Source organism: Chiloscyllium plagiosum, chromosome 19, assembly GCF_004010195.1.
Source record: "Chiloscyllium plagiosum isolate BGI_BamShark_2017 chromosome 19, ASM401019v2, whole genome shotgun sequence".
Classification (NCBI taxonomy): Eukaryota; Metazoa; Chordata; class Chondrichthyes; order Orectolobiformes; family Hemiscylliidae; genus Chiloscyllium; species Chiloscyllium plagiosum.
In genome coordinates, this window is record NC_057728.1 from 6555746 (window position 1) to 6569498 (window position 13753).

Here is a 13753-nt window from a genome sequence, read left to right on the forward strand (position 1 = left end):
CTGCATTAACACCAGCCTCTGCGCTCGAGTGTTTACACTAAATTCCCCTTTGGATTTATTCATGGTTATCTTGTACCTCTGGCCCACAGTCTAGATCTCCCCAGTGATGAAAGCACCTTGTCTGTGTTAACCCTTCCAAATTCGTAAAAGACCTCAATCACGTCTCTTCAGTAGAGGATCCTAATCTCTTCTGATGATATCTCAGTTCTGGTATCAGCCTTGCATTTTTATTATGCAACATCCCCAGTACCGTTCTGTAACATGGAGACAAGAACTGTATCATAAGTGTTGGGAACCGAGTTCATATATTATGATTTCCCATTCCTTGAGTTTGGCTGGTCCTGCTTGGGGAGGAAGAAGTAGCAACACCTTATTAAGGGTCGGTTCTGGTGAGTGTGTTGAAATTAGACACTATCCTGCGCTATTTAGCAGGAGGTGATGTGGTGTCTGCAAATCCTGAGACCTTTCCGAGTGCTGCTGCATGGATTTTTTTTTATCTTTATAAAAGCCCAGGTGTTGGTAATGCAAGTTTTTGAAAGATGTTCTCTCAATGAGGTAAGCTTTCAATGTTCACTATCTTTCGACAATGAGTTGGAGAGCCATTTGTTGAAGTTCCATGGTCATTACTTCTTTGATTTAATTCTCTCTTTTCATCTCTTAGGAGAAAACTTTGATCAAAGCCCATTGAAGAGAACATTCAAGTCCAAAGTTTTAGCTCACTATCCCCAGAATGTTGAATACAACCCTTTCGATCAAGATGCAGTCAATATGGTGAGTAGCGAATTGTAAAGCCCTTTTTATTATTAGCCATACAGCCAATGGATCCAGACCCATATATGAACCCCTTGGTTTTTCTAAAGCTCCAAAGTAAATAATTGGTATGCTCACTTCTATCCATTGCAGACATGCAGCAAGGGCTATGACCTTTTCATCTCATTTTTACCCTAGTCAAGATTTACTCCTCAACTTAAAATAGACCACCTGGCCATCTATCTTATTGTTAGTTGCAAGAATATGCTGCATGCAAATTGGCAACTGTTTTTCCAACAGTGACAACACTTCACCAACTATGTCATTGGCTACAAATTGCTTTGGGTCGTCCTGAGGTTGTGAAAGGCATTATACAAAAGCAAAGTTGAGAAGTCTGGTACTGGAAAAGCACAGCAGGTCAGACAGCATCCAAGGAGCAGAAGAATCGACATTTCGGGCATAAGCCCTACATCAGGAATGGCGGGAAGGCATGCAGGAGGATGGGGGTGTGGCTGGGGGGAAGGTAGCTGGGAAAGCGATAGATGGATGCAGGTGGAGGGTAATGCCACAGAGGGTGGTCTGCTTGAGGTAATCTACAGGACAGGAGAGGGTTGATTTCTGGATGCCTGTCTCAGAGGCTCCCTTTACCTACCATTCCAGAACCACATCTTGATGAGGTTTTTGTGGGGGATGCAGGTCTAACTCAGAATTAGTTACTGTTCAAGTCAAGTTTGACTGTCAATTGTGAGCCCTAGCTTCTCCCAGCAGGGCAAAGGTAACTAATGATTAGATTACCTACAGTGTAGAACCTGGCCCTTCAGCCCAACAAGTCCACAGCGACCCTCCGAAGAGTAACCCACCCAGACCCATTTCCCTCTGACTAATGCACCGAACACTATGGGCAATTTAGCATGGCCAAATCACCTAACCTGCACATCTTTGGACTATGGGAGGAATCCAGAGCACCCAGAGGAATCCATGCAGACACGGGGAGAATGTGCAAACTCCACACAAACAGCTGCCCGAGGCTGGAATCGAACCTAGGTCCCTGGTGCTATGAGGCAGCAGTGCTAACCACTGAGCCACCCATGTAGGGCACAATTGAATTTCTTTCTCACCTTAATACTTTGTTGTGTGCAATCTGCTAACCCTGAGGTAAATCTGGAATAGAAAAAGCCCTTGGATAGTTATTTCACCCCGATATCTGGATTCATTAGTTGTTCCAGTGTTAGCTAATTCATGGGAGTTACTTTGGCATTTCGGCAACTGTTGAGGACCGCTTAAAAAAAATGCTTTAAGTTTGATTTGGGCGTGCGGGTCTTATTGGTACTCATTGTCCACCCCCTCAATTTGCTTCAGAAGATCTTGTACAGCTGACACGGTGACAATACTGTCCCAGTGTATTTCAATGGGGAAATGCAGGGTTTTGACTCTGCAACAATACAGCAAGCAATATGATCACATTGGGCTGGGTAGCACCAGTTTTGTGTGCGCTGTGGAGATCAGGACTGTGTCGGATTTATGTGTACTTAATACGCCCTTTGGGGACTACGTTGCATAAGTGCAATAAGCACATTTTGTTGGGCCTCAGACCTTCGTGAGTGAGTACACTTGCTTCCTCTGAAAGCTGAAGTAGCATTTCTTGTGCCCAACCACAGACTGTGTGACATTGGTAGAGTGGGTGAAGCCAAATATTAACCCCTTCACAGTCATTATCTTGTATAAGACACCTCCATATAATTGACCCTATGCCTGTGTGTCATTGCTGGATACAGTCTTGGTTAGAATGTTAGATGTTTCCAACAAAAGTACTTGTTTCTTGCCACTGATACTTTTCTGAAGCACAGATAGTGCCCTCTCTAAAACATACAGCTGAATTCATCTCAAAATGAAGGAAGGACCCACCCTCAGCCCAAATTAAAGGGATCATCTGTGGTTAGTTGTGGGTTGCTTGCTTCAGGACCTTGCTATGATTCCTTACATGTTTAATACTTCCTATAGCTCTTCCAATCTGTAGTCAAAGGGATGGTGTGCCAGGAGCTAAAGGATTCCTTGCTGGTTCCTCAGCTTGTGCACAAGCCAGTTACTCCCAGACATTGGTGCACTCATGAGTACGGTGGCTCAGTGGTTAGCACTGCTGCCTCACAGCGCCAGGGACCCGGGATTCCAGCCTCGGATGACTGTCTGTGTGGAGTTTACACATTCTCCCTGTGTCTGTGTGGGTTTCCTGCAGGTACTCCGGTTTCCTCCCACAATCCAAAGATGGATATCAAACCCACAGCTCAGAGAGCAAACCTACACCCTAAACCTCAACCTGAGCTACAAACCTTGCAATCCAAAGATGTGCAGGTCAGGTGAATTGGTCGTGCTAAATTGCCCATAGTGTTAGGTGCATTAGTCAGGGGTAAACGTGGGTGATGGGTCTGGGTGGGTTACTCTTCAGAGGATTGAAATGGACTTGTTGGGCCAAATGGCCTGACTACACAAATAGGGAATCTAACCTAATCATGAATGGTGCAGGATTGGGAAAAGCAGTGGTGGTCTTTCCCTAAGGAAATTAGAAAGACTGAAGGGTTCAGGTACGAAGTTCATTGAAATGTTGCACCACAGGTAGGCAGGGTGGTTAAGAAGGTAAAAGTGGGTACTGCAGATGCTGAAGATTCGAGGGGTGCTGGAAAAGCACAGCAGCATCCGAGGAGCAGAAAAATCGATGTTTTGGGCAGAAGCCCTTCATCAGGAAGGGGGGTTAAGAAAGCAAGATATTCTTTACTTCATTTCACAGACCATTGTGTCCAGGAGTTGGGATGTCGTGTTGAGGTTGTTAAGGATGTTGATGAGACCACTTTTGGAGTACAGTTCTGTTTGCCCTGCTATAGGATAGATATTATTAAATTGGAGAGGTACAGAAAGATTTACCAGAATGTTACTGGGACCGAAGGGTTTGGGTTAAAAGGAACATAGGAGACTGAGGGGTGAGCTTACAGAGGCTTGTAAATCAACAGGGACATAGAAAAAGTGAATGGCAAAGGTCTTTTCTTTAAGATACGGGCATTCAAAACTAGAGGGCATAATTTTAAATTGAGAGGAGAAAGATTTAAAAGGGATCTGCGGAACAACTTTTTTATACAGAGGGTGGTTCATCTGTGGAATGAACAGCCAGTGGAAGTGGTAGATGCAGGTACAGGTACAATATATTAAAGGCATTTGGATAGGTACATGAATAAGAAAGGTCTAAAAGTATATGGGCCAAACGGGACTAGTTTAGTTTGGGAAATTTGGTCAGCATGGGCAGGTTGGACAGAAGCATCTGTTTCTGTGCTCTCAACGCTGGACTAGCCTATACCACTCCCCATGAAAAGCAGGTTCTCTGTCGAATGAGAGTTCACTTGATTTAATTCTCTATGTAAAATCAGCAGGTGAACCGGACCCTCGACCCTATTTGAGTTGAAAGCCGCCCAAGACTGCAGTTGATTGTCCACGCATTGCTGGGGCTACACATCCAACACTCCCATGTCCCCGAACCAAACAGGTTTCCATTCCCTTAATGTCTGGCTGGTGTGGAAGAGGGTGATGAAAGTTCAGGTCCAAATTCCTGGTAGCTGTCATATTGTCTTCATACTGCTGTGTCATCTCTACTTGGGGCACTGCAACAAACCAAACCAAGTCAAAGACAATTTAGCAACAAAGATTACCACGCACATGTACATGTGCATGTGCACACAAGAACACACAAAACACCACCCATACACACATGAACACACAGAAACACACACACACAAAACACCACCCCACACACACACAAACTCACTCACCACACCCAGACACACAAACACCACACACACCGCGCACACATACAAACACAACACACACACACAACCACACCCTCCCATTTACACACACACATGAACACACAGAAACACACACACACAAAACACCACCCCACACACACACAAACTCACTCACCACACCCAGACACACAAACACCACACACACCGCGCACACATACAAACACAACACACACACACAACCACACCCTCCCATTTACACACACACATGAACACACAGAAACACACACACACAAAACACCACCCCACACACACACAAACTCACTCACCACACCCAGACACACAAACACCACACACACCGCGCACACATACAAACACAACACACACACACAACCACACCCTCCCATTTACACACACACATGAACACACAGACAAACACCACACACATGCACGCACTCACACACAGACCCCACACATGTAAACACCACACACATGCATGCACTCACACACAAACACCACACACTCATGCACACGCACTGCACACGCAACACACACACAAACACGAACACACAGAAACACGTGCACAAAACACCACCCCACACACACAAACTCACTCACCACACTCAGATGCACACACAGCACACACGCGCACAAACACAACACGCGCACACACAACCATACCTCTCACATATACGTGCGCGCACACACCTCCCACATATACGTGCGCGTACACACACACACAAAATTATGATAACACATGAATTGCCTGACGGGACAGCCCTCCACTCCAATGGCACAATGAGCAGCTGGAGAAAAAGGAAATGAGCAGCTTTCCTAGGCAGTTCCTTTCTGGCCAGGACTTTCCTCACAGGACCAACCCTAGTGAGGAGAACAGTTAGTTTGCCCCTGGTTCTCTGTTCACCAACAGTGCCATGCTTTCCATTCCCTCGGTCGCTAAACGTCACAGAATTTTACGCGGCCACAGTGTAGAAAAGGGGAAGCCCCTCCAAATTAAACATTTCAAACTGAGTTATCAATGAAAACATGCCCATGTTGTAAATGAATGTAAACCAGTGAGCAATTTGGGATGAGGGAAGGTGTCAGTGAGTAAGTGGGGAGTTAAAGGGTCAAATATAAAGGGGTGTACAATGTGGCTAGTTGGTGGGTGATGGGGTTTGATGGTGGATGAGTGTTGGGATTGGTGGGTTATGAAAGAGTGTTGGTAGTTTAGCAAAGGTACAATCAGCAGTGACAGAGGCTGGTATTGCTAGCATAAGTCACCTGGAGAGATTTTTAGTGACCTTGAACTTGTATCTGGTCATTTAACACTTATGGTGCAGCATCCAGGTCTTGACAAGTTGATCTCTAAATTGTAATCCCATAGTTATCAGAGCTCATTAAAATTCGATTCTGTCTGTGGAAAGCCATTTTCTTTTTCCCCTGTGCCCTCAGGACACTTCTCCTCCTTCCTACTTTCTCTGAAAAAAAACGACAAACACAGTTATCCGAAACCTGAGAAACCAAATGTTGTCCTCTAATGCAGTTTCGAAATTGTTCTGTTGGAGTGCTCCCTTTCTGAATAACTCCCAGCACTTCATCCACCTTGGATGCAACACCCCAGTGAGGTACAGCTAGCTCTCAGTGACATTGGAAGGTTACTATTCAGGGCCCCTGCTGGTGAGTGCAGCTCAGGAGCAAGACTTTTTGCACTAGTTGTACATGAAACTCCGTGTGTCTAAACAGGCAACTCAAAGTTGACCTGCTGCCTGTGTTTTTATCACTGGGTGTATTTCTGAAGCTATTCAATTTAGTCCCGCTTGACTTGTTTTAAAATTCAAGATTAGAGTGGCACTGGAAAAGCAGAGCAGGTCAGGCAGCATCCGAGGAGCAGGAAAATCAATGTTTCAGGCAAAAGCACTTAATCAGGAATAGAGGGGAGGGAGTCTGTGGGGTGGAGAGTTAAATGGGAGGGGTGGTAGGGCTGGGGAGAAGGTGGCTGAGAGTGCAATAGGTGAATGGAGGTGGGGATGACGGTGATAGGTCAGAGAGGAGGGTGGAGCAGATAGGTGGGAAGGAAGATTGGTAGGTAGGACAGGTCATGAGGATGGTGCTGAGCTGACAGGTTGGAACTGGGGTGAGGAAATGAAGAAACTGGTGAAGTCAACATTGATGCCCTGAGGTTAAGGTGTGCCGAGGTGGAAGATGAGGCATTCTTCCTCCAGGTGTCGGGTGGTGAGGGAGCGGCGGTGGAGGAGGCCCAGGACCTGCATGTTCTCGGCAGAATGGGAGGGGGAGTTGAAATGTTTGGCCATGGGGCGGTGGGGTTGATTGGTGCGGGTGTCCTGGAGATGTTGCCTCAAGCACTTCGCCTTACATTAAAGTTTGTTAATGGGACGAGGTTGTCACTGGTTAGGCCAGCATTTATTACAGTTTAAGAGTCAACACTCTGGAGCAAGGATGACAATTTCCTTTCCTAAAGGACATTGGTGAACCAAATGGGTTTTTCCAGTAGTCGGCAATCGTTTCAGGGTCATCAGTAGAGTATTAATTACAGATTATTCACATTCCACCCTGTGTCATAGTGGGATTTGAACCCAAGTTCCCCCAGGACACTACCTGGGTCTACTGCATTAACAGTCCTGCGATAACACCACTAGGGCCATCGCCTCCCCACTTATGTTAAAGTTATTTTGTGTAGAGAAGTAAAGTGTGATGTGTGGAATGAGTTGCCCACTTTGAGCATTATTTGTAGAAAATAAAGAGAGAAAACTCATGAAATAAGGGTTTAAGATGATAAAAACTAGGAATAGCAGTAGACTATTCCGCCCCTTGAACTTACTCTGCCATTCAGTAAGATCACGGCTGCTTTGAGTGTGGCCGTAACCTCACTTTTCCTGACTGTTCAATACTCTTTCCCAATAAAAATACATCTGACTCAGTCTTGAATGCACTCCAGGACCTGGGCTCCACTGTTTTCTGAGGAACAGATTTCCGAGAGAAAAATGTCTCCTCACCTCGATGCTGTGTCGAAACCATGTGCTATTGTTTTAGAACCCCCCCCTCAATCCCACATCATCCTGTGAGAACACACATCCTCCAGCTCACCAGGGCAATTCGGGATGGGCAATCAAATCAAATCAAAATCCTCTGAATCTTGCATATTTCAATAAGGTGATCTCCGAACATATCGCTGGTGCAATGCTAAAGAGGCCATTTGCTTTGGGAGCTGCTCCAGGGCATTTTGCATAAACCAACTACCACATGCTGTTGATGAGACTCAAACCTTCCAGAACCTATTGCATCTGCAAGGGTGGCCCTCACCTATCCACTGTGCTGGATAGAAATTTCCCAGCTACAAATCTGATTGGATAAGTGATGTGCTCTATGTGCACCAGTAATGGCCTGTTGCTGTGTCGAAGGGAGTTTGTTGTTTAGTGATAATTGTGAAACAGTCTAATTGAACAATGCTGCTTTATGTCTATTTACGTCCTGTGGGAATACAGCGTTTCACAAAAGAAAATTAGCTGCAGCGCTAATTCTGAGCTCCTGAGATAAATCTTTAAAGTCAATTACTTTCCCCTAGTTCGTGAGTCATGGTGAGACAAGAAAGCATTGAAATTATCATTTCAATATATTCCAAACTATTTTGGAAAGAGTCCTGGGATCAGGTGGTCTTTGTAAGTGCTGGAAGTCAGGAATAAGGATTGCTTTCTAATATCAGTTAATCTTAGATTGAGTGTTGAGCATGATGAATGTCCCTTCACTATGTTTTTTAAACAAACCAGAAACGCTGCTTGCAAAAGCGCACAACAACTTTATCAAAGGTTGTGGTGCTCATCGTGTGAAATCCCTTTTCCACGGCTTTGCTAAAGTGGGTGATGTTGAGGGACTCATCTTCTCTTCAATACGGGCTCCTGAATGTATTTGCCTTTTGAAACAAAAAGAGAAGTTGCTGGAAAATCTCAGCAGGTCTGGCAGTATCGGTGAAGAGAAATCAGAGTTAAAATTTCAGGTCTGGTGACCCTTCCTCAGAACTGATGGTAGCTAGGAAAATATAATTTTTTATGCAGAAGATAGGGTGGGGGGAGAGGGTAAGGAGTAAACAGTAGATGGGGATATAGCCCAAAGAGACAGTTGGACAGACAAAGGAGTAGGTAACGATCTGGCTAAGAGGGTGAATAGCTGTTAATGGAGACTGTTAGCGACTAACAATGTACTATGTGTAATGGCAGACTGTGTGATCACAAGGCCTGGTGTGTGGGGTAATGGCGATTGCAGATGCTGAAGATCAGAGTCGAAAAGTGTGCTGCTGGAAAAGCACAGCCGGTCAGGCAGCATCCGAGGAGCAGGAGATGTTTCAAGCATAAGCTGTCATGCTTGAAACGTCGACTCTCTTGCTTCCCGGACGCTGCCTGACCGGCTATGTTTATCCAGCACCACACTTTTTGACTGATGTGTGGGGTGTGGGCTAGGACATAGGGAAGTCCATGCCCCAAAGTTATTGAGCTTGATATTGAGTCGGGAAGGCTGCACGGTCCCCAAGGGGAGAGCGGGGTGTTGTTCTTCCAGCTCACGCTGTGCATCGCTGGAGCACTGCAGCAAACCTGAGACAGTGACATTGGCCAGAGAACAGTCCTCTTTCGAGTTTGGAAGGGGGCGCTGTAATTAGACTATTTGGTAATCCAGTGACCATTGAAGCAGTCCTTGGCCAAAAGTTTTGGACCAAAGGTACTTAACTTTTCTGCTTTATTCTTCCAAGGGATGTTGAAGTTACTGGAATTTGTTACCCATCCCATGGCTTTCTAAGTCACCTCAGATGGTAGGTAAGAGTTAACCGCATTACTCAGAGTCTAGAATCACGTGTAGGCAGATTTCCTTCCCTAAAGGACATTAGTGAATCAGATGGTTTATTTATGACAACCAAGGATGGTTTCCTGGTCACCATCAGGATGCCCTTATTCAAAAAGGGAAAGAAACAAAGGAACTGACACAAAAGGCCAGTTAGTTTAACATTTGTCACTGGAAAAATGTTAGAGTCTCTGATAAAGAATGTAATAGCTGAGCATTTAGACATATATAATCAACAGAGTCAGTTTGGCTTCATGAAAGGGAAATCTTTTGTGTCAAATTCATTAGAATTCTGTGAGGAAATAACAAGCAGGATCAATGAGGTGACACGGTGGCTCAGTGGTTAGCACTGCTGCCTCACAGTGCTCTGGACATGGGTTCAATTCCATTGGGGTGACTGTGTGGAGTCTGCACTTTGTCTGCATGGATTTCCTTCAAATGCTCTGGTTTTCTCCCACGGTCCAAAGATGTACACATTTGCTGGATTGGCCATGCTACATTGCCCCGTAGTTTCCAGGGATGTGCAGGCCAGATGGAATTAGCCATGAGGAAATGTGGGGTTACAGGAATAGTGGCGCTGGGTAAAATGCCCTTTGAAGGGGTTGGTGTGGACTTGATGGGCTGAATGGCCTGCTTCCACACTGTAGGGATTCTGTGAAATGAAACAATTAACTAAATATATATGGATTTCAAAAGGTGCTTGATAAGTTCTGACAGCTGCAGTTTAATAAGATAAGAGCCTATGGTTTTATAACTAATATAATTGATAGAAATTTGACGAACTAATAGAAAGAGAAAGTGAGGACTGCAGATGGTGGACATCAAGGTCAAAACGTGTGGCACTGGAAAAGCACAGCAGGTCAGGCAACATCCCAGGAACAGGAATATCGACGTTTCGGGCATAAGCCGTTCATCAGGAATGTGAGACAGGGGAAGGGGGCTGAGACATAAATAGGAGGGTGGATGGGAAGGGGCTGGGGGGGGAAATAGTGGGAAAGAAGATAGGTAGATGCAGGTTGGAGGTGATTGTGATAGGTCAGAGGAGAGAGTGGAGTGGATAGGTGGGAAGGAAGATGGACAGGTAAGACAGTTCAAGAGGGCGATGCTGAGTTGGAGGGTTGGATTTGGGATCAGGTGGTGGGGGGGAGATGAGGAAACTGGTGAAATCGATGTTGATGCCATGTAGTTGGAGGTCCCAAGGCGGAAGATGAGGAGTTCATCCTCTAGGCATCAGGTGGCTTGGATTTGGCAGTGGAAGAGGCCCAGGACTTGCATGTCCTTGGCGGAGTGGGAGAGGGGAGTTGAAGTAGTCGGCCACAGGACGGTGGGGTTTTTTGGTGCGTGTGTCCCAGAGATGTTCCCTGAAATAATCCGCGAGTTGGCGTCTTGTCTCCCCAATGTAGAGGAGACCACATCGAGAGCAACAGCCACAGTTGATGAGATGTTTGGATATAGAGGCAAATCTCTGCCTGATGTGGAAGGATTCTTTGGGGCCTTGGACGGAGGTGAGGGGGAAGGTGTGAGCGCATGTTTTACACCTGTTATGGTGGCAATGGAAGGTGTCGGGAGTGGAGGGTGGGTTGTTGGGGACATGGACCTAATGAGGGAGTTGCAGAGGGAATGGTCTCTGCAGAATGCAGATAGAAGTGGGAAGGGAAATATATCTCTGGTGGTGGGGTCTGACTGTAGGTGACGAAAATGACAGAGCATAGAATACAGAGGTAGAAGGGGAGCATTTTAAGGATGACAACTCGTATTTCGCGGAGTGCCAGAGGGATCAGTGTTAGGGCTGCAATTATTTACAATATATATTAATAATTTGGATGACGGGCATGAATGTACTTCTGCGGAATTTGCAAGTGACACAAAATCAGGTGGGAATGTGAGGGGAATGGATGATACATAGAGTCTGCAGTGAGTCAGAGACAGGTTAAGGGAATGGGCAGAAACTTGGTGGATGCAATATAATCTGAGGTTATGCATTTTGGCTGAAAGAACAGAAGAAACAAATCCCGTTTAAATGGAAGGGAGACTACAGAAACTGCAGCACAGACGGATTTGGGAGTCCCATAATAGAATAGATCATGTAAGTAGGAAATTCTTGTTAAAACAGTAAAACTACTCAGACCACAGCTGGAATACCATGAACAGTTTTGGTCCCCTTATCGAAGGAACGATAATGTTGACATTGGAGGTTCCAGAGGAGGTTCACTCGGTCGATACTGGGAATGGAGGGATTTTCTTACAAGTACAGGTTGAGAAGGTTTGGGTTATACTCAGTGGATTTTAAAAGAATGAGAGATGACATGATTCAAACTCTTCGGGAGCTTGTTGGCGCAGATGTGGAGAGATAGTTTCCTTTTGCGGGAGATTTCTTGGACAGACATTTGAGACAGAAATTGAGAAGAATTTCTTCTCAGAGTGTAGTGAATCTGTGGGCTCTGTCAAGGCCGGGTCATTAAGTATATTCAAGGCTGAGATATACAGATGTTTAACTGGGGGGAGGGGGGGAGCGCAGCGAATCAAGAGCTATGGGGAAAGGGGAGGGATGTGGAGTTGAGGATCATCAGATCAGCCACGATCTCATTGTACAACAGACCAGACACAATGGACTGAATGAACTAGTTTACTCCTGTGTCTAATAGGCAATGCAGTTGAACCATTGTCTCAGCTGATTAGCCTGGATCTGGGTTTCTTGTCAAGTGACATTGCAACAATGCCACCGTATCCCCCTTGTTTTACAAACCTACTGTTCTTAGCTCTTATGCAGACTGAGGGGTGAGTAGATTCAATGACTTTCCACTCTCTAACATTGCTCTATCCTCATGAGGATTCTTTGAACCATGTTGGAAGTTACCACCCAAACATTATCATCCGTGATCTCGCGTTTGTGGGAGCGTGGCTTCAAGTTGATGTTTCTTTTGCATAACATGACCATAAACAAATATTGTCTGTCTTGATGGGAAACTTAATCCTAACAGTGAAGACAAGATACACCACCCTGTTCACCCTGTGGTTCCATGGAATCAGTATTCCGCTTGCGAACTGCAGTAACAACTGGCATTCCCAAACTCCACTACGTCGATGACTGTATCGGCGCTGCCCCGTGCTTCCACGAGGAGGTTGAACAGTTCATCAACTTTACTAACACCTCCCACCCTGACCTCAAATTCACATGGACCACCTCTCCATCCATCTCTGGCAACCGACTAATCACAGCTATCTACTACAAGCCCACCAACTCCCACAGCTACCTAGACTACACCTCCTCCCAACCTACCTCCTGTAAAAATGCCATCCCTTATTCCCAATTCCTGCACCTCGGCCACATCTGTTCCCAGGATGACCAATTCCACCTCAAAGTCCCAGATGGCCTCCTTCTTCCATGATCGCAGCTTCCCTTTCCACGTGGTTGACTATGCCTCCAGTGCATCTCCTCCACTTCACGGTCAAGGTTAGAGTGGTGCTGGAAAAGCACAGCAGGTCAGGCAGCATCCGAGGAGCAGGAAAATCGACTTCTCATTCCCGATGAAGGGCTTTTGCCTGAAACATCATTTTTCCTGCTCCTCGGGTGCTGCCTGACCTGCTGTGCTTTTCCAGCACCACTCTAATCTAGACTCTGATCTCCAGCATCTGCAGTCCTCACTTTCGCCGACTTCCTCCACTTCACACACCACCACCCATGAACCCCACCCCTCCCAACGCAACAAGGACGGAACCCTTTGGTCCAAACCTTCCACCCAACCAACCTCTGCATTTGCATCATCCTCCATCACTTCCGCCACCTCCAAACAGAACCCACCACCAAAGATATATTTCCCTCGATACCCCTATCAGCGTTCTGGTGACACCATTTCCTCTGCGACTCCCTCGTCAGGTCCACACCTCCCACCGCAGGAAAAGCAAAACCTGTGCCCACACCACTCCCCCCACCTCCATCCAAGGCCCCATGGGATCCTTCCACATCTGTCCGAAATTTACCTGTACCTCTACCAATGCCATCTAATCTATCTTTTGCACCTGATGTGGTCCCCTCTACATCGGGGAGACAGGACACTTTCTTGCGAATCATTTCAGAAAACATCTCTGGGACACTCGCACCTACCAACCCCACCACCCTGTGGCTGAACACTTCTACTCCCCCGCCCACTCCATCAAGGACATGCAGGTTACTACCCAATGCCTGAAGGAAGAACGCCTCATACTCCGCCTTAGGACACTACCACACATGGGATAAATGTAGATTTCAAAAGCTTCCTCATTTCCCCAATCCCCACAATATCCCAGTCCCAAGCCTGCAACTCGGCACCACCCTCTGGACCTGTCCATCACTCCCCCCTCTGACCTAACACCTTCTCTCTCACCTTGAT

At 46.2% G+C, this 13753-nt stretch overlaps 1 protein-coding gene across 4 annotated transcripts in view; it reads left to right on the plus strand.

Annotated features, from left to right (window-relative positions):
- Positions 1–13753, plus strand: part of LOC122559492 (DENN domain-containing protein 5B-like) — a 292527-nt gene that overhangs the window by 119167 nt on the left and 159607 nt on the right. For all 4 annotated transcript variants that reach the window (XM_043708993.1, XM_043708994.1, XM_043708995.1 and 1 more), the window contains one exon: positions 662–771. In XM_043708993.1, the coding sequence (XP_043564928.1) occupies positions 662–771 (110 nt within the window). The remainder of the gene's footprint in view (positions 1–661; positions 772–13753) is intronic.